Consider the following 22,492-nt stretch of genomic DNA (forward strand, 5'->3'; position numbering starts at 1 on the left):
GTGAATGATATGGATATTGATCGTCGTGCCAGTGGACTACAATCGTGGTAAATTCGTGTAGCTAGCACTTGCCGGCACGTGGGGCTATCTAAGAATGCGCGCCTCGCACTTCTTACCGAGGCATAGCGCGTGTGGGCTCAGATATCAATAATGGCAAGGTGCCCGGACCAGCCACCCTGTAAAACGAAGGGTGTATATTAAAGCATGCCAGTTGTATGGGAAAAACCGGCGGGCGTAAGAGGAAAAAGGACAGCCATCTTACCAAAATACAGCGTCTGGTAGACCCGGTTTACACGATCGTAAACCGGGTCTACCAGACGCTGTATTTTGGTAAGATGGCTGTCCTTTTTCCTCTTACGCCCGCCGGTTTTTCCCATACAACTGGCATGCTTTAATATACACCCTTCGTTTTACAGGGTGGCTGGTCCGGGCACCTTGCCATTATTGATATCTGAGCCCACACGCGCTATGCCTCGGTAAGAAGTGCGAGGCGCGCATTCTTAGATAGCCACACCTGCCGGCAAGTGCTAGCTACACGAATTTACCACGATTGTAGTCCACTGGCACGACGATCAATATCCATATCATTCACTTATGGCCCATAGGCACATGATAGCAACCTAGGTCGCATGTTATAGACTTGTGAATTATGTCACTGCTTCAACAACCAGGTTATGAATAAATATCACTCCCTGACGAGCCAGCATGTGCACTGCGCACGAAGAGTCACATCACTTATTCTTGTATGTTTTCTGTTTCTAAAGTATTTTTATCTTCTTCACGTAGGCAAAATTGAGGTTTAATGTAAAGGCAAAGTATTTAAATTGTCCTGATGATGGTTTCTATGATTTCTTGATGAAACCGAAACGCCGTCGACTTGCTTGTGCACCCGATACAAATCTGATTGTTTGATTTTATGTAATGGTGCAGCTTGATATTTTCTGTACAAATTTATATGTAAACAGAAAAACGTTTGTTTTGCCTTGAACCTTTCTACTATTTTCACTTGTGTTCACCCCGTTAGTGTCGGGCACAGGCTTGTGCACCACACAGGGGCATTGTGGAAGGTATTCTTGACATTTTATTCTTTGGAGAATTGTGTTTATTAAGTAAACCTGGAAGACCTCTGTCCGGCTGGACATGTCCTTCTGAAAATATAGAAGTGATTTCGTCTATATTTATTTGGTGTGTTGTATCACATAAGCATGGGACTACTGTTGTTTCCATAAAACTGTTCCCCTAGGTCCCTGTTTGACTTGATTGGGGTCCCTTGTTGTTTAAAACTGTCAGGTGCAAAGAAGCTGGATCCGGATGCCAAATTTGCCCCTCGGACATTGTGAGAAGGTCCGGACTGGTTCGCAGGGGAAGAGGAGGAACAAGCGACAACAGATGGAGTTCCGTGAACCAGAGCTGTCTCGGCCAAGCAGAGGCTATCAAGATCATCTTGCATGGCTCCACTTTGATTTTCCTGATAAGTCTCGGGCTCATTGGAATGGGGGGAAAGGCGTAAACAAATGTCCCTGACCAGGCTATCGAAAGAGCATTCCCCAATGATCCTTGATGGTGAAGCCTGCTTGCATAAGACCGGCATTTCTTGTAGGTCGGTGTGGCAAATAGATCTATTGCAGGCTTGCCCCACTGTTGGAAAACCTTGTCCAGAACCCGCTGGTTCAGTTCCCACTCGTGACTGACTGAGGATAGCCTGCTTAGTCTGTCGGCATTTTCGTTTAAGATCCCTGGCAGATGTTCCGCCTGCAGTGAAATCCCGTGAAGGATCACCCATTCCCAGATTTCTTGAGCTTCCTGAGATAACGGGAGAGACCTGGTTCCTCCTTCCTTGTTTACGTAATGCATTGCCGTGATGTTGCCCGTCCAAATGAGAACCTTCGAACCTCCTAGTCGAAGGAGAAAAGCTTGAAGAGCCAGTTTGATTGCCCTGAGTTCCAAGAGATTGATGTAAAGTAGACGGTTCTGAGGTGACCAATGTCCACTGACATGCAGATCCTGCAGTACTGCCCCCCAGCTGTCCAATGACGCATCAGTCGTCACAACCTGAGGAGACGGATCGCTTACGAAGGATAGACATTGGGACAAGTTCTCCTGCTTTGTCCACCACAAGGCAGCTTTTCTCATTACCGAGGTGATGGTCACTTTGTCGTCGAACGAACTTTGAATCTGTCTCCACTGGATGTCCAGCTGCTCCTGAAGAGGACGCATCCTCAATCTGCAGTGTGGAATTAGAGGAATGCATGAAGAAATCACCCCTAGAAGAGATTTGTAACGGCGTACTGAAAGACACCTTCTTAAGGCTAGCGCCATGGTTTGTAGCTTTTCCTGCCTCTCCCAGGTTGGGAAAGCTTTTTTGAGATCAGAGTCCAAAATGGCCCCCAGGAAGCGAGCAGTCCTGGACGGAACCAGAGATGACTTCTCCTTGTTTAAAGTGAGACCCAAATTCTGAAACAGGTTTGTGCATGCGTTGACCGCTTCCCTCGCGGCCTCCCTGGACGGAGCCTTCAGCAACCAGTCGTCCAGGTAAGGGAAGACTTGATAGTGATTCTTTTGTAGAAACGCTGTCACTGGTGCCAGCACCTTGAATATTCTTGGGGCTGAGCGAAGACCAAAGGGTAAAACCCTGAATTGAAAGTGGCTCTTGGCTACTGTAAATCGCAGAAACCTTCTGTGTGCTGGGTGAATCGGTATGTGAAAGTACGCATCTTCTTAATCGAGCGTGACCATGAAATCCCCTTGATTGATGAGACGTAGTATGTCTTGAAGTGAGACCATCCGGAAAGATAGGGAGATGAGATAGGTGTTGAGCTCCCTGAGATCTAAAATGGGGTGCCATTTCTCTAGCATGTTCCTTATCAGGAAGAACCTGGAATAGAATCCCTCTCCTCTTTGGGCGGAGGGGGCCGGCTCTATAGCACCTTTCAGGAGCATCTGATGAACTTCGAGCCGCAGAAGACGCAGATGTTTCGATGGAATGGCAGCCGGGGGCTTGGATGGTGGGATTTGCATAAATTCCAAAGTATGGCCCTTTCGAATGATGTTTAGCACCCAACGGTCTGATGTTATCTTGGACCAATTCTGAAGGTATTGAGACACCCTGCCTCCTACTGATGATGATCTTGCGGAGGTGGGCACAGTAGGAAGAGCCAGGAGGCCGCTATTGTCTCTTGGACGTTTCACGTCCTTGGTGAGTTTGCCTTCCTCTATTATTAGGTCTTGAGAAATTAGAGGACTGGCCTGGTCTTTGCTGATAAGGCTGGCGGTACTGTTGCGAACCTGAGCCATATGAGGAGTACCTTTGCTGCTGGTAAGAGCCTCTGTACGTGGTACTCTTGCCTCTGGAACCTCTGAATGGAGATTTACGGTAGTGAAGCGTACCCAGAGACCTAGCCGTCTCACTGTCTTTTTTAATATCCTGGAGAGTGTCATCTATCAACTTTCCAAACAATGCCTCTCCATCGAAAGGTAGATCCACAATCTTATTCTGGATTTCGGGTCTGAACCAAGTCGCCTTGAGCAATCCCTGGCGACGAAGGGCTGCAGCACCAGCCAATGAACGAAAAACTGTTGTGGCGATGTCCATGGCACAGTCTATAATTTCCATTAACGTTGCTTCCCCTTCTTGTAAAATCTTCTTCGCCTCTTGTTTTTGATTCTGGAGGAAATTGATCCAAATGTGGCAAAACGTCACACCATAGCTGGCGATCGTACTTGCCCAATATAGCCAATGCATTCGCTGCTCGCACCAAAAGACTAGCCATTGAAGAGAGGAATCATCATGAGTGTCCAGTGGTATCGAAGATACCTGTGGAACCGGTGTCTGCGGCTGAGATGTCACCTGAGCCTGCACTTCTGGAGAAACCCCTGTAGGAGCTGCAGGGACAGGCAGGGCTTGCGTAGTCGTTACAGCCGCAGGCTGAGAACATCTAGATTTGTAATCCTGCAGCATGTTTTGGAGATCCTGCAAGAGAGAAGATAGTACAGACACCATGTCTTGCCTCGCATACTGTTGTGGCTGGGCAGAATGATGCTACCCACATTCCTGCTGGTACTCCCCTTCCGAATCCGTCTCCTGGCATTTAACCAGAAGCTGAGATGGACTGTTTGCATAACCATATGAGTCCTGATCATCATCATCTGATTCGTCATCATCCTCCTCTAACAGCAGAGCTGGAGGCAAGGGGGTAACTCTCCTAGGAGACGTCATGTCAGGTGTAATTCTTCTAATAAAAATAGTAATTCTTTCCGTCGACGACAGAATTGTCGATGATGGAGCTGTATGTGGTAATACTACCGTCGTCGTCGACAGAGTAGACTGCGTCGACGAACGAACAATCGATGACGAGATGGGCGTTGTCGCCGCCGCCGCCGAGACAGTCGACGCTCCTGCGGTCGTCGTCAATGTTGTACAAAAGGGGGTGGTGATGGACGGAGCATCTGAACCAATCAAACACTCACACCCAGTCAAAAGATCTGGGTTTGATCCATCACCGTTCTTTAGCCCACTCTGCCACCCCAGTTTAGACATGGCCATATGCAAATCAGTCTGACCATGTGCCTCATGGGAACAGTCCAGCCCGAACTGCCAAGCCATGCCTCGCCGTCAATGTTGTCGTCGAAGCCCTCGACGCCGATACTGTCGTCGTCGCCACCGAACTCCTCGTAGTCATCGCCGTCGACGACAGTGTCCTCGTTGACGATCGTCGACGTCGATTGTACCGCGGACAAGCCCATCGACGGCACCATTTTAAGCTTAGGCTTCCGCGCCTTCGTCGACGAAGCATTCATCTGCGTCGTCAACGACTTGGAGCTTCTGTCAGACTTCCCAGAAGACTGAGAGGGTCTTTTGAAGGCTGGATCAGTCTTCATCCCAGAAGAAGGTGTAGGTGGTCCTTCCCTCTCCTTTTCACCATGGTGAGGAGATTCGACCGGACCCTGGCTCTCAGACTCTCTGGGGGTCTTTTTTGAGGCCTTAGATAGATGCTCCATAGAAGGAGAAGGGTAAACCCCGCCCCCTTTTGACTGACCACCTTGTAGATGAGGCTGAATAAGAGTCTTCACTGTCACTGGAGACTGTCTTTTCTGGACTTCAATTTCTGGAGCTAGGTAAGAAGCCTACACTCACGATCCCGGAGGGTCTTGGTAGAAAAGGTGCGGCAGATCTTGCAGTCTGCAGCCTTATGATCAGGATAGAGGCAATAAATACAATCTTTATGCTTATCCTCAACAACCAATCTTTTCTTGCCACAGGTGGAACATGGCTTGAAAAGGGCCTTCTTCTCCTTAAAAGACATCATGGAAGGGACAGCCAACAATTCTGAAGAGAAATCCTGAAGAAAACTTCTGAAAAGAGTAGAAATTGAGCAGACCTCAAAGGAGACTCCCTAAGCACAACGTGCGGTAGAAAATCTGAGGCTCTGAGGTTCCTTCAGGAGGGTTCTATGGGGCGAGGCTCTTCTGATTGGCTGATGCTTAGTTTGGTCTCTTTTACAAAAAGAGGCGGATATGCTACAAAAGGGAATGAGGCCTAGGCCTTTTTCTTTCTCTTTTGTACCTACTGCTATGTTATTTTGTTACCGAGACTCCCATTCAGACGACGGGGAATGATACAAAAGCATGGTAATCTATGAAAGTTCCAATACTGGGGGAACAGCATATATAGTGTATATTTCTGTTACATCAGTTGACAAACCTGACTCCAGGTGAAATATTATTTCAACCCTTGTGGGTGCAAAAAGGGGTTCAGGATTTCCTTTCCTCAAAGTACCTCTTTCCTCATTTCAAGGGACTGCAGTACAGCGCTTGTAAGTGGTGAGAGTGACATAACAACAGTTTTGTATGATTGATCCGGTTTATGTTTTTTCTCTAATCCCTGGCTTCCTATTTCCTATATCTATATAGTACCTCCCAGAACCTCCTACGCTTCCGTGCTGATGTGGTCTTTCTGAAGAGAGAAGACGGATTAGGAAGAGCTGTTTTGTCTGCAGGGTTTATTGTTTTATCCCCTTCCCTTCGCTCTATGTGGGGTTGCGCCCAGGGGAATAGTGAGGCTTATCCGCGCGCCATCGCTCCTGCTGACGATCTTGCGAGGTTAGTGGCATTATCTTATCTTGAGCTACTGATACCCCGACAAGGTAGATGTGCATATCATATTTTATTATCGCCAGAACTTTAGATCAGTGTTACTGGCCCCTAATGTAAAGACTGTGAAAACTCTGCAGCTTGTGCAGACATTCTGTGTATTTGTGGAGATTGTGAGAGTGTGTAGTAGGCATGGAGCAAAGGTGTAGTAGTCTGTGTATAAACGTCTCACTATTGAAACCAGTGGGATCCATTTTGCATGACCATTGTTTAATATGGCACAAGATGGAGGAAAACAGATTCACCTGACATAGGTGGTGTTGTCTGCATTCTTGTTGCTGGAGAGTGGCGTACTGGACACTGAAGTGAAGAACATGGAGACAGGGCAGACTTCAGTAATTCCATGAACAGGTTATTAGCCAGGGGCTGGTGATTAGTTCTTCCTGAACACTGCAATTTGTTAGGTGGTAGGGGTGAAAGGCTAGGACTACATTTTTTGTTTTGCAAGAAGAGAAGTTTCTAGGTCAGGCCTGCCCGCTGACTGCCCCGATTACTACTTCAGAGATTGATGAAAGCCGGGTACAAAACCATGCACTGCATTGTGCCCTTTCTGTGAAAAGACTTTACATAAAGGTTGTCTAGATAGCATTCTGAGAAGGACATTGGAAAGGAGCAACTAAAAATATACACAAAGTAAACTAAAAATATACAGAAGGTAAATATTTTTGGAACTGTGTGCACAAGAAGACTGAAGAAAGGAAGAGGTAGGGAAAGACCGCACTGCTAGACAATTTTAAAGGAACAGCATTTTACAGACATATCTGTACAGGGAAGTGTTACCGGGGCGCTCTCTTAATGACAGTAAAACTGACAGACAAATAAAGGTTTCATTAGCAGGCTCATTAACCAACAAGATTTTACCAGTAGCACATGCATTGCTTAAACCTAGTGGTAAAATGTATTTCTTATAATTCTGTTTAGGCCATTGGATCACGTGAAGAATATCATGTAAAAAAATAAAATAAAATTATATATATATATATATATATATATATATATATATATATATATATATATATATATATATATATATATATATATATATATATATATATATATATATTTGCCCCGCTGTGGATGCTGCAGCCCCAAAACGCTGAATGAACCACGAGGCGTGAAAGGGACGACGTGACCGGTGGTGAGGAGAAAATGAAGCAGGCCCCAGCCTCGCCTGAACGACCCACTGTGGTGATTAAAGGCATTGGGGGTATGGCAGCATCTCACTATGGATGAAAAAAACTTTGATAAAAACTTGAGGCCACAATGCAGTTAGCGCATACGCCCATCGGGGTGGGATATAAACTGAATTGCTGCGACTGCGGTGAAAGACTCATGCGGCTTTTTCCCCCTCCGAGATACCAGTGAACAAGGGCTAAGGAAGCCCGGAACTAGTTTGGTTTTAATCTTTGCTGGAAAGGTGATGCTGTTGTCCCGCTTACCTGCCAAATAAAAGGTGAATGACACGACGCGTGTGGCGCCTCAATTGGGAGCTTTATATATATATATATATATATATATATATATATATATATATATATATATATATATCCATCACAATCCAGGACCCCAAATTAGACTGGCCACTCGGAAGCTGGATTTTCCAAACACCATTTTATTGTGACATGCTCATGGAGTTAAAACAGGAAATGTGCTTTCTGTCTGCTTTCATGCCAAACGCGTTTCGAGAGTTTAGCCTACTCTCTTCTTCAGTGGCTTAGGTCAAAAAGGTGAAGTGTCTGCATTTTGTGATTTATAACGAGCACCTGCCCGTCTTGGGCGTGGCCACACATGGCCTTCTGGGCGCTGTAGTTTAGCGCTGTATTATCCAAGTGGATGCACACTTCAACAAAATAAAACATCTTTTTACTTCCCAAGTGGGTGAAAGTCCAAATTCGTGTCTTCTCTCCACTCTGCTTTACTGTGGCAATAAGGTGTGGGCTCGCTCTCATACCTGGATAGAGTCACGCTCCCCTTCCGCCTTGGGCGCTGTTTCCAAACGTGGTATCAGCAAAGGTCAAATTGTTGCATGAAGGGCCGAGTCCGCGACCCGGGAGGCCGCTAAAATCCATCACAATCCAGGACCCCAAATTAGACTGGCCACTCGGAAGCTGGATTTTCCAAACACCATTTTATTGTGACATGCTCGTGGAGTTAAAACAGGAAATGTGCTTTCTGTCTGCTTTCATGCCAAACGCGTTTCGAGAGTTTAGCATACTCTCTTCTTCAGTGGCTTAGGTCAAAAAGGTGAAGTGTCTGCATTTTGTCCTGGATTGTGATGGATTTTAGCGGCCTCCCTGGTCGCGGACTGGGCCCTTCATGCAACAATTTGACCTTTGCTGATACCACGTTTGGAAACAGCGCCCAAGGCGGAAGGGGGGCGTGACTATCCAGGTATGAGAGCGAGCCCACACCTTATTGCCACAGTAAAGCAGAGTGGAGAGAAGACACGAATTTGGACTTTCACCCACTTGGGAAGTAAAAAGATGTTTTATTTTGTTGAAGTGTGCATCCACTTGGATAATACAGCACTAAACTACAGCGCCCAGAAGGCCATGTGTGGCCACGCCCAAGACGGGCAGGTGCTCGTTATAAATCACAAAATGCAGACACTTCACCTTTTTGACCTAAGCCACTGAAGAAGAGAGTATGCTAAACTCTCGAAAAGCGTTTGGCATGAAAGCAGACAGAAAGCACATTTCCTGTTTTAAACTCCACGAGCATGTCACAATAAAATGGTGTTTGGAAAATCCAGCTTCCGAGTGGTCAGTCTAATTTGGGGTCCTGGATTGTGATGGATATATATATATATATATATATATATATATATATATATATATATATATATATATATATATATATACACACACACACAGACACACACTAGCTGTACCCGCCACGCGTTGCTGGGATCAGTCTGGTTAAATGGAGGAGAAAGAAAAGAGTAAGCGCACGTTTCTAACATGTTTAATTTCACAATGCTTGTGGGTATACAATATGCTTTTGTGACTATTGTCTCTATGCGTCCCTTGTAGCTGTTGCGCAGCAAGCAAATCAATAGCGTCTATTCGGCCTTACGCTTAAAAAATATGCACGTATTGGACACGCGCGTATTAGAATCCAACTTTGTGTGTATATATAAACACGCGCTAATGTTGCAAAGTGAACCAACTCCTCCCTCCACCCACTTCCCGGTCTGCCATCCTGACACCAACTGTCCATCCTAATATATGAAGACTATTGTCTCTATGCGTCCCTTCTTAATGTTGCAAAGATAAACCAACTCCTCCTCCTCCCCCTCCCACCACCCACTTCCCGGTCTGCCATCCTGATACCAACTGTCCATCCTAATATATGTAGACTATTCTCTCTATGCGTCCCTTGTAGTTTTGTTGCGCAGCAACCAAATCGGTAGGGTCTATTTGGCCTTTCGATTAAAAACACGCGCGTATTGGACACGCGCTTATTCGAATCCTACGTTGTGTATATATAAACACGCACTTAATCGAATCCAACATTGTGTCAAAATTTCAAAGCAATCGGTGAAGAAGTTTCGGAGATTTAAGATTTTGAACAAACGAACATTGACATTTTTGTGTGTGTTCGGGCTTTCGATTAAAAACACGTGCGTATTCGACACACGTGTATCAGAATCCAACGTTGTGTATATAAAAACACGCGTGTATTTCGAATCCAACGTTGTGTCAAAATTTCAAAGCAATGGGTTAAGAACTTTCGGAGATTTACAATTTTTAACAAATTAACATTTACATTTTTATTTATATAGATATATATTTGCTGAAATTGTAGGACTATATATCACATTGGAATAAACATATAGCACCACTGGAAATTGGAAATAACGAAGATATCGATCCCATGTGGTAAGGGGAAGCCTTAAACCCCTTCTTAAACACAGGCAGCAGCATTTACGTATCCTGGTCAGGTGCAGCACTGAGGGGGCTCCTTACCGGATAGGAGCCTTGCAGTCTGTCAGTAAATATTGTTTGATTATTAGCCGTCTTAGAGTGGCAGCGCGCTGTGCACTGGAAATGACTGGAGTCTCCTATAAGGTGGGCATTTAGAGCATGTCAGTCCTGAGGAAAAAAGGAACAGAGAGCCATCGGTCTCCACAGTGGCTTATGTACAGCAAAGGAGGTCTTTATCCCACACAAATTGTCCTGTGTGAGGCATAGAAACGTTGCACTCCTCTGCCCCGGTGGCCTTCACGAGGCCCGAAGTTTCTGGAATCCCACCATAAGAGAAGCCCACATGATCCATTCTCCAAAGGCAGCAGGCCTAGATCTTTGTCCCACCCAAGCAACATTTCAGTCTCAATGTGTTTTGATTGGTTGACTTGTCTCCTTCTAGTGGTGATGTCAGAATCATTTGAGGTTAAGATAGCCTTAGCTCTCCCTTGGCAACAGGCCCATTTTATCGAATATAAGCATTGTAGGCTTTGGGCTCTTGACTCAAGGTTTTCTTTTTTTATCTCAGTATTCTGCTGGTGAGTTGAGGCTTTCCTCCCTATTGTAGTGTTTGTCCCACCCAAGCAACATTTCACACTGACTATCGATTGGTTGAGTTGTTGCCCTCTAGTGGTGATGGCAGAACCTTGCACTGCAGTGCAAGCAGGACTATTTTCTCTCTCCTTGTTCTGCCTTCTCCCTCCTCCTTTCTCACCCACATGGCACAATTAACACTAAGAACACCACAGCCCCCCCGCCCCCCAAGGTATGCTTGCTCCAGCATGCTGTTTTACAGAAGCGTGTAAACTTCTTCGAATTCATCTAACCATTCCTAGATGGCTGCCTGTGCATGCATGCAGGGAGGTTTTTAAAATGCTTATGGTATTTCACTACATGTTATTTTATGAAGCAAGTAGTGAATGATATCTTCACTACAACACAAATGTTTTCATTATTTTAAATGTTATACTATGTTCCTTATTAAAGTTTTCGACAGGCAGCAGTGCACAATATGGCCTTTGGACACTATCACTTAAGGTTAGCTACACAACTATAGTTCTCCCTCCAATGGACTGCTCAAGGACCTGCTCTCCCAAGAGCCTGCTGTTCATGACTAAAGGTTATTTACAGTTGATTCTGGAGGATAGGGTTTAAGAAGTGGCCGGAGGCCACAAAGTGGACCTAATGGCTACTGGAGACATACTAAGGATGTGCAGCTCAAGTTCCCATGGACAGTGCATACATAGTTCTTTGGGACAAAACCTACTCAAAGAGCCCACTGCAATATAATTAGGTATATAAAAAAATAAACAAAAACCAGAAATCACCTTTAAAACGTCAGATGAATGGATAATATTGTTCTGATACAAAACCTAAAAATGTGTCACTCAGGGTGAGCTATGCAATTGTACATCTCCCAATGCACTGCTTATGAGCTGAAGTCAGACGGATCACGATTTTTTTTATCATCTATGTCATCACTATCTGCCATCAAATCTCACCACTAATCTCACTAAATGTCCACATGGGCAGTGTTTCCCAGAATCCACTAGGTTCAACCTTTCTTTACATCCAGGCGCTGAGCAGAGGGACAGGCATGTGACCAAACCATGTGCTTAAGAGGAAAAACAGAAAGCCAGAGGCCACGTACGACGAGGACAAAAGCCACTTTCGAGGAGGCCAGAAGGCTCAGTGTGGCCATTGATTCCACCCTAAAAGCCCACAGGACCAGCCTTTGGACCTGCAGTCTAATTGATATGTAGGGCTGCCAATGATCACCCCATAATGCTCATAGGACAGTTGTGCCTAGCAAGCTGTGTGTGCAAGGGCAGGCCCTCACTAGGCCTGAAGTGTCCGGAATCACATCTTAAGAGAAACCCATGTAACCCATTCTCCAAAAGCAGCAGATCTAGGCATCAATGGTCCCATTTGACTTACAACTTCTGGTGATCCCCAGTGACATTATGTAACAGGAGGTGCTGACAAGACAGACCTCCGTTACAACTGTACTTTGGTTCTATGTATGCCACCTACAGGCAAAAACTCATAACAATGCACTCAGGAGCTATTTGGTATTCATCAATATGAGGGCATCATCTCAACATTTAAACACAGACACTAGTGCATACCCTGTAAGGTAACGTGAAAACGGCAAATAGACACCTACCTCCAACAAAGGCATCTCCAGCACCATTTGTATCCACAATCAATGCTTGATCGATTTCCAGGACTGGGAAGGCAACCACTTTGTCCGCTGTGGAAAGAAGAGATGGGGTGTAAGCAAATAGGCTGAAAACAGTGTGTGAACAGGGCAGTGAATAACAAAGCGTAAGGAGGAGCACAGACGGCGTCAGTATGGAGTGGGGAGACACTGTCAGTCAAAAGCAGACAGACGAGACAATACAGAGGGCAGAGTTGAGTGAAAGGACAAAGCCTTGCTGCTGCTTGTATTACATATCCAATTCTGCAAGTTTCCACACATTTCCTTCTTCTGCAAATAAGAGGGTCTTAAAACAAAAGAACAGAGGCAAGGAAGTGAACTGCGTTGCTGCTACAGCGTCTGGAACTAGATGCTGTCAAGTAGCCCTGGATTGGGAGCAAGCCTGAAGGCATGCACCCGGCACAGCTAAGTGTATTTGCCTGAGGTGCTGCCTGAGAAGAGCCCCCACCCATCTTTAGAAGGCCTGAAAAGGGTGATCAATACTACCCTGAAACCCTCATTAAATAATCCCATCAGTGTTTCCCCGACAATCTCAAAGCACTATTAAGCTTTGAGGTGACTGGCAGAAGAATACAGTTCAGGTATACCTTCATCCTAAGCAAAGTAAAAGCCATGTGATCCTCATTTGTTTGCGACTACACCCTTGCAAGTAATTTCTGTAGCTTAATCAGCCTGGCCTGAATTAACAGAATGACCTTCACAAGGTCTTTCTTACTTGTCTGAACTGCACCTACTGGAAAATGCCCGCCAAGGACGAAGTCTAATATGCCCTTACTCAAACGTTTGAAAAAAAATGTAAACTTTAAATAAAGCTAGATTTTGCCCCACAATTCTCACCTGGATCCCTAAATTGGGATAAATACTGCCCTCCTTAAGTCAGTATCTCATCGTTTGTTTGAATTCAAGAGGACTCTGCACAACAATGCTATGTGATGTTTGTCAGACTGGACCTTGGTGTTTTTTTGCCATTTTTGAGGATTGAGTCTCAGTACTAAACTCTCAAAAACCTTGCGGATGTGCCCCAATTTGAAGAAAAGTGACTGAATTGCCTGGGAACCTTGCATAAGATCTAGTGTTTGAAGATCTGTATGGGGATAGATCCAATGGATGAGTTGCCCTTGAGCCACAAAAAACCCCAGCAGGTCCAGCTAATCAGACCACACGACAGAGAATTGCCTCTGGCATTAAAACTGCAGAAACTCTTGTGCTTACGAGTCTGCAAGGTTTCAGAATTCTCTCCCCTAGTGACCTTACGGTGCCCCTTACTACTTCCTATCAGCCTTAGGGAAAACAGAGGTCTTGGATGAAGAAACCCGCCTGGACCATTCAAACCGGCGAGCCGCCATCGCAGGTGTGCTCGCCAGCCACGCCCCCTTGAGGCCACGCCCCTTATTTCTGCTTTACTATGTGCCAGGGCAGGAAGCGCAGCGGACGAGCGCAGCGGGAGCGCCGTTTGCGCGCCGAAGGCGCGCCTAAGGCAAGCCCGTCTGCGCCCGTCCGCGCCTGGACGGGCCCAGGGACCAGGCAGAATGGTGAAATCATCAGATACTCCTCTTCAGAGTTACACTCTCTGCAAGATCCCTCTCCTCAACCACTCGACCCGTCCACGCACGCTTGCCTAAAGGCAAGTAGCATCCTCGCTCCTCATTACTCACAAGACCCGACTCACACTCTCCCCCCAAATTTAAAAAATCTTATTCCCCCTATACCCAATTTCAGGACTCTTCGCTGCCTTTACCTCAATACCAGATCCCTGGTCAAACACCAACTTGACATATTCCTGCTTCTGAAAACGGAGAGCCCCGACATACTCTTTGTCACTGAGACATGGCTCACCACAGACTCCCTGCCAGATATACTCTCGACCCTACCATCAGACTATTACATCCTGTCTGCAAATAGAAAACCAGGTAAAACTGGGGGAGGCGTGGCCGCCATTATTCATAAAGACCACACTTTTTCCCCCTTACACCCTCTAGACCTACCAGACTCGGATAACCTAGTTATCAAATCTGACACCGAGACAGGCACTATGGTGCTAGTATTGGTATACCGTCCTCCCACATCCATGCCTTCCTTCCCTGCCTCCTTGTCTGAACAAATTGCAGGCCTAGTCGTCGACCACGACAAAGTTATGGTCCTAGGAGACTTCAACTATTGGTATAACAACGCTGATGCTGGACCTCACGCCACAGAACTGTTTGAACTCCTCTCCAACTTAAACTTTCACCAACATGTCGCGACCCCCACCCATGAAAAGAGACATACCCTAGACCATATCTGGTCTCATAACATCTCCACCTCCTGTCCCACGGCCTCACCATGCATCTGGTCCGACCACCACTTACTACAATTCTCTATCACCACACAGGGTTATCAAAAAAACCATGCTCCCCCTGGAGGCTCAGTCAGGAAATGGAGAGCTTTAAACCTCCAAGATTTTCTCTCCTCCCTGTCCAACTCCGTCCCCACCCAGCTACCAGACATCAATCTGATGGACAAAACGCATTCCGAGTGGCTCCTCTCCGCATGTAATGAACATGCCCCCTTGACCAAGTTCTCTCGCGCCCGCCGCATGGACGCCCACAAATGGTTCTCTGCTGAATTAAAAGAACAGAAACTAGAACTTCGCCAACTCGAACGGAAGTGGAGACATAGCTACCTAGCCTCTGACAGAGCACTGTATAAGACTGCTCGCAAAAAATACAAGGACTCAATCTTAGTGGCGAAATCTACCTTCTTTTCAGAAAAAATTTCCAACGCCAAAAACAAATCACGGGAAATTTTCAGAGTCGTCAACTACCTCTGTAATGACAACAGAACTGTCCCCTCCCAACCCGCATCTCAAACGCTGTGTAACCAACTTAACAACTTCTTCAAGGAGAAGATTGACAACATAAAAAACAGCATCCAAACCAACCATCCTGCAGACGAGTCAGACATCTGCAGAAATCCCAACACCCTACAAGACTTCCCCCCCATTGACCCACCCAAACTATTGGAACTTATGAACCGAGTAAAATCGGGCTCACCCAACGACTCCTGCCCTCCGCACATCCTGAAAGAGGTCTACACCAAATTCCCTCAGAGTATACTCCCCATCCTGAACACCTCCCTATCACAAGGTACGGTACCCGACTCCTTTAAAAACGCCACCTTGGTCCCTCTTATAAAAAAACCAGGTTCCGACCCCTCCAACCTCGCTAACTATCGCCCCATCTCCCTCCTCCCCTACTGCGCAAAACTACTGGAAGTCTATGTAACCAGCCATTTATCCAACTTCATTGAGATATCTGACTATTTCGAACCCAACCAAGCTGGATTCCGCCAGGCACATTCCACCGAGGCGGTGATCCTCGCTGTGCAGAACACCCTAAGGACCAATGCCGATAACGGAATCCACCAGGCCCTTGTACTACTCGACCTATCGGCCGCGTTCGACACGGTGGACCACACCATTCTATTGCACCGTGTCGAACAAGCCGGCCTCAATGGCACGGCCCTCTCTTGGGTTAAATCCTTTCTGACGGACAGATATCAGGCAGTAAAGCTGGAGAACTTCACAGCCCCTACCCTACCTACCACTTGCGGTGTCCCACAGGGCTCCTCACTGTCCCCCCTACTTTTTAATCTTTATCTTAAACCCCTCCTGCACTCCTTGAAAAATAAAAAAGTAATCATTTTCAACTACGCTGACGATTTGCAGCTGATATTCCCCCTCAACTCCCCGGATTCCGTCGAGGAATTCCAAAAGACCATGCTGCATATCCAGAGCTGGATGGATCGGAACCATCTCAAGCTAAACCCAGGAAAGACTGAGTTAGTACTTCCCTGTGATAGTACACTCAGCTGGGGCCCCCACTTTTGGCCACCTTCTATGGGCACTCCCCCTTCACCATCCCAGACAGCGAAAAGCCTCGGGGTCACTCTTAGCGCCGATCTCTCTCTGAAAACCCAGATCGGAACAGTGATCTCCTCCTGCTTCTTTCAATTGAGAAAAATAAAAAAAATTGCTCATCTGTTGTCCCATTCTGCCCTCATCCAGGCAGTACTCGCGCTAGTCCTCTCGCGATTAGACTTTTCTAACTCGACCTACCTCGGCCTCCCCCTCACCATATCTAAACGCCTGCAGATTGTGCAAAATCAAGCGGCCAGACTAATCTTCAGGAGCAACCGCAGGCAGTCAGCCAAACCTCTGTTAGCCTCCCTCCATTGGCTCCCCATCACTCATCGGATCATCTTTAAGACAGGCTGCATAATTTTCAAGGCTCTTCACGGAAAAAGCCCTAGATTTATCAACCAACTTATTATCAAACATATCACGACCCGTGAGCTTCGATCCGCCCACCTATCCCTTCTCAAGGCGCCGATCTTTAAAAAGAAAAGACTCGGCGGATCCAGCTTCGCACACCTCGCCCCAAAGACTTGGAACTCTCTGCCCTTGTCCATCAGGAGTTGCTCCAAGCTGATTGAGTTCAGACGTGCATTAAAGACCTGGCTATTTCAACAAGCGTACTGCTAGAATTCTTCATCCTCCGAATCCTCTTCTCTGTTTCTCTAGCGCCATGAAACCCCTGGGTGCCCGTGCGCTTAACAAATTCCGCATAGAAATAGAAATAGAAATAGAAACCATCTGACTGGTTCCAGAGACACTGCATCTTAAATGAAGGGTTGGATCCGTGCTTCAAATCTCAGTTGGACCACAGGAGCTTTTGGGTTTATAGAGCACCTCGTCTTTCCCCACCACTGGAAAGTTTTGACAAACTTTTTTATATAAGGGCTCCTACAGTTTACTTTATCCAAGATATTTTATAAATTTGCTGACCCTCTTCCACTTGTACCCACAAAGAATATTTGGGGATCCATTGATTACTTAGCTGGTGTCGCTCAAACTATTCAAAATAGGACAATACCTACCTGGAACCAACCATCGCTTCTGGTACAAAAAATATAAACTGCAAGACTTCAAACTAACTTTGCCACCATAAAATCTTCCATATTTTTATTTGGGTGACATCCTAGTAATTAGTTTGGTGGTGGGTATCGGAATTTAGTACTGTGAACTCAGCAGGAGTGTCTCAAACCCAAACAGTTCACCAGTTTGCATCCAGAAACTTGAAACTAGAGGGGCAAACATAACATAGCAATCCTGCTATGGTGTATCTTTTACTGGTATCCCAATTCTATTGACTACCTTCATTTAAAAATACTGTAGTAGAACAAGCCCTGTTGTTGCCTGAGAGCTCATGAACACTATGCGACATCGTAAAGCTTCACAACATTGGCCATAGAGAGCTATGTCATTTTAAAACTTAATGCCTATAAAAACATTTAAGGGTTATAATCTCTGGACCTTAATGTTCTTCCATGAACTAGTTTAAGGTGTACTTACGTTCTGGCTGCTTTTTTTTTTACCCGTTACAAAATATTCTACTTATTTTTTAACTTGCAGCACTGGCTACAATTTAGTGTGCTGAATTCTTCATGGACTGTTTTTGAAGATGGAGTGTTCGGATTAGACTATGACAAGTTGACATGCTCTTGTGCACAATTCCATCTGGATGGTTAATTTCAAAAGAACGACCTGAAGTGATTCCAGGAAGCGACTGTTCTAAAGCTAAATGAATTGGCATGGACGTGGCCATCTCGTGATCTGGCACCGACTGCGAAAAATGAACTGGTCGGTAAACAAGCACATGCGCTTGCACTGACCAAGGACCCATCGGGGTCTAATCACGATCGGGATGAGTCCATCATTTTCTTTGGCTGTCCATATGATTTTCCGCCAGTCCTGAAGAAGACATTCTGATGTTTGTTATAACACATGCATCCCGGGTCGAAACTTCTACGCACAGCCACTTCACATCTTGAGTCACTCCCCCTGTCTAAACAGGTGTGAAACCAAAATAGGGTGGTAGTTTAACTACATAGATTTTTTATTAATTGAATGCTATGAATTTTGTTTGTTTTGACATGTTATGAGATGTGAATTTAAATTGCTGATGACACTGACTATGAATGAATATCCTTACAACCAAGCAATTGAGTGACCCAACAGAACTTAGTGTAGCACTTATCTATACCCAGGTTTTGAAGGATACGGGGTTGCTCCATTAACATGTAATGGTTGTATCGGGGCAGCGGAGGGGAAATTAGACTACTGAGGTGTCAGGCAGGAATATTGCTATTCTGGGTGAGCGACAGTGAAGCACCCCTCTTTTTTTGCTAACTTTAGGTCGTTTAGTGATCTTGCCCTCTCCCCGTGGCGCAACCTTGGTCATACCTAGGTTGTTTGTATAGGCAGTATTGTTGACCTTGCTCACCATACAGGTTATAGCCTCTTCTGTAAGCCTTCGAAAAAAGCCCAGACGGCTTTTTTCGAAGAGAAAATTAAATCCGCTTTTAACTCATCCAGGGAAACTTTTAAGATAGTAAAGGAACTCCTTAAGGTACCCTCCCCTCCAATTAGGCAGGAGAGCTCAGAAGCAAGATGTAACCAATTAGCGGATTTTTTTTTTACACTAAAATCCAATTTTTTTTTTAGAAAGTTTACCATATAGTGTGCCACTTTCTGATTCTGATGACCACTCTGCCCCTACCCCATGCCCTTTCCTGGACTCTTTTACCTGTATATCCAGGGAAGATTTTTGCAAAGTTCTGTCCTCTATGAAAAGTGGCTCCCCGTCTGATCCCGCACCTATGTATATTCTTAAGCGGATTTCAGATGCCATCGCCCCTCTAGCAACTGAACTTTTAAATGCTATCCTCACTCGTGGTGCTGTCCCTCCTAGCTGGAAGCAGGCCATGGTGAAGGCCCTCTTAAAAAAATCTGGGCTCGATCCTCTTGACTTGGCCAACTTCCGCCCAATATCGCTGTTACCAGGCCTCAGTAAAATCGCGGAGAAAATGGTCAACCAGCAGCTCTCCTCCTTTTTGGAAAACAACAAACTGCTGCGTAACTCCCAAACGGGCTTCCGCCCGGGTCAGGGCACCGATTCTGCCCTGATAGGGGTGGCGGAAGAGGCAAGATGCATCTTGGATTCAGGGGGATCTGCTGTTGCAATCCACCTGGATCTAAGTGCAGCTTTTGACACCGTGGACCATGGAATTTTAATTCAGCGCTTCGCTAGACTGGGCGTAGCGGGCATGGCTTTGCAATGGCTCTCATCTTTTTTGAGCAACCGAACCTTTCAGATCTGGGAAGGCAGCGCACTCTCTAAATCCATCCCCCTCCATTGTGGAGTGCCTCATTGAGCCCTACTCTTTTCAAAGTTTATATGGCCCCACTGGAGGATGTGGTTAATCCTTTTGGGATTAAAATTCACCTATGCTATGCGGACGACACTCAACTAGTCGTCTCGATATCCCAACAAGAGAGTTGCTCGGAAAATCTATTTGCCTGTCTCTCGGGAATTTATTCCTGGATGACCAGCTCTCGGCTCAAACTGAATGGAGCCAAAACAGAGCTCATGCTATTGGGCCACCAACTAACATCTTTACCCAAGTCCATCTGGCCCCCCTGTCTGGGTGATCTTCCCGCCCCGAAAGACGAAATTAAAAGCTTAGGGGTGTGGTTTGAGCGAGACCCGACTTTCAGGACACAAGCGAAGAAAACAGCAGGCATATGTTATGGCCTACTTCGGTCTGTGCGGAAGGTTCTTCCACTCCTGCCATCCCATTGCAGGAAACTGCTAATCCAGGGTTTAATATTATCTAGACTGGATTATAGCAATGCCCTGTTTTTGGCGGCACCCGAAGCAACCATCAACACCCTCCAACGTGTTCAGAATTCAGCAGCTCGGGTGCTCACCGGCTCCTCAATAAGATCCTCGGCCAGGCCTGCACTGAGATCTCTTCACTGGTTGCTGATCCGTGAAAGAATAAAATTTAAATCTCTGCATAACCCACAAGTCACTTCAGGGTAAGGGACCCCCTATTCTTAGGAATTTGATCTGCCCTTACAAAGCTTCTCGGACTCTCCGTTCTGACCTTGGAAATCTGGCTAAGGTCCCCAGAGTGAGGAAGGTGCGCTCTGGGGGCCGTCGATTTTCGGTTAATGCAGCATTGCTGTGGAATGCCCTTCCTGGCATTATTCGAACTGAACCCAGCTATCTGAAGTTCCGGAAGCTTCTTAAAACGTTTTTTCCCCCAGTGATCCCTAATTAACGGTACCCTCTTCAGTCTGCTCTTTGTTCTTCAGCGCTGGGACGCTCTCGGGCAGCCATGCGCTCAATAAATCAAATTTCATTTCATTTCATTAATCTTCCTAAAGAAGACAAGGATGGGTGTCTATATCACAGAGCGCCTAGGGCGAGTATTGTGTCCATGACACTCTTGATGGACAAGATTGTGTCATCCACATGTTTTCCATTGAAGGGCAATCGCTTTCTTTTGCACTTCTGGACAGGAAGTAGTACAGAAACCTGCAGTAATCTTGCCTCCTAAGCATTTCTGCCCCTGCCAACTGGCAAAAACTAGCACTAGATCTGTCCGCCTCTTGGTCTTCGTGGCTGAACTCACCAGACATCGGCTGGCATCTTCTTGTCGCCTTCCTGGTCACTGGCTAGTGACCCAGACTCTGTCCCCTCTGCTTTCAGGTTCTTCGGATCTCCGATCCACCCTTGGATCCATCCGGACACTTCATCTGCTAGCCTGCAGCATTTCTTTGCAGCTCTCCAAAGGAAACGACGACGAAACCCGACACGAAAGGACACCTATGCACCCGGCTTCCCTGGGTCAGGTAACACGACTACTTCGGTGCTCCATTGGGTCTTGACTCTCGAAGTGTCCAGAACTGAAGGGGTTTGTTCCTAGTCCACTCCTAAGTGTCCTTAATCTTTAAAAATCTAACTGCAACTTTCTCCATAGAAGTGAAAGGTGATTTGCGGCTGTGTTTAGACATTGCACTTGTCCCCCGTAGGTCTCCTGTGTCCCTACCGTGGGTGGTTCCTGGTTGCCCCAGCGGTTCTACAGGCCCTAGGCCTTGTTTCTATGTCTCACGTGGTTCTTATACCACTTTCTTAGTATATGGTTTGTGAGGCCCCTAGGTCAAAACATATACTGTGCTAATTTACTGTGATTTATTAAGTTCCTGTATTGTACTTTTGCCTCTAGCCTCATAAAGATACTAGAGGACTGTGTTTAGAAAAAATATATCTATTTTTATATATACCTGGTGTGGTTCTCCTTTCATTTAATCATTCATGAGATTATAGACTGGTAAAACAAGCTGCTTTACATTCCTTCAAGACTTGGCCTAAAGGCTGCTCTCCACAGCTACCACTAGGATCGCTTTCTATAAAGGTTGTCTTAAACTTACCATCAATAAGGGTCGTTTGAACTGGTGCAAGATGCCCACTAGAATAGTGGATAGCATATGCCAGGTCAACTTCTCACAGTGGAGATGCCCCCTCCAGACTCGATTAGGAGCTCTCCGGCTAGAGTACTGTGCTGAGGGGACCCCCTGGAGCTGGGGCCCCCCTGCACCACGTTGGCTGCACTGGAGCTTGGGCCCACCTGCACCGCGGCGGTTGCAGGGGCCTGTATTACGCCACTGGCCTTGCCCATGTAATGGGAGATCAGGTCAATCCACACTGAACTTTCAAGTGTTTAGTGGTTTTTTATTCTATGTACACAAATATCATTCCCCCCCCCCCCCCTGATAAAGAGGTGCGATATTACAGACTTTAGGGCAGCATTTAGCATACTGCTACAACTCAAATGGTGGACTTTTGATTAGGTCAAACTATATTTATATTTATTCAAATTCCGAAGGGACACTGTGCTGGGTAGGAATGTTTTAACATATGATGGCTTATGGGAAATCTGTTAAAGGTGGGACTACCTGATCGAACTTTTTGGATCAATGTATTGTGCTTGAATTTTTAGTCTCTGTGATTTGTACTTTGATGGTTTTAAAATTAACCGAATAAAGTAACTTTGAGTCACTCGCTCATATGGGTGCTTTTTTGAAAACTACTGTCTGAGCCCGTATTTCAATGAAAAGTGACAATCTGAATATATAATCAAGCAGAATTATTTCAGGTATGACTTTTCATGTACTTTTATTGCGCATGTCTGAACTCTTGTGGATACTTTTTGTACCCAAATAAAGATGAATTGATTGATACCAGGTCATTACTGATGTGATGTGACA

General features: G+C 45.9%; 1 protein-coding gene across 5 annotated transcripts in view; it reads right to left on the reverse strand.

Moving 5' to 3' along the window:
- The window catches only part of ADK (adenosine kinase), a 647,508-nt gene that overhangs the window by 16,473 nt on the left and 608,543 nt on the right, over positions 1 to 22,492 (reverse strand). For all 5 annotated transcript variants that reach the window (XM_078642739.1, XM_078642738.1, XM_078642742.1 and 2 more), the window contains one exon: positions 12,283 to 12,369. In XM_078642739.1, coding sequence (XP_078498865.1) covers positions 12,283 to 12,369 — 87 coding nt within the window. The remainder of the gene's footprint in view (positions 1 to 12,282; positions 12,370 to 22,492) is intronic.

The sequence above is a fragment of the Lissotriton helveticus genome, chromosome 5_1 (genome assembly GCF_964261635.1).
Source record: "Lissotriton helveticus chromosome 5_1, aLisHel1.1, whole genome shotgun sequence".
NCBI lineage: Eukaryota > Metazoa > Chordata > Amphibia > Caudata > Salamandridae > Lissotriton > Lissotriton helveticus.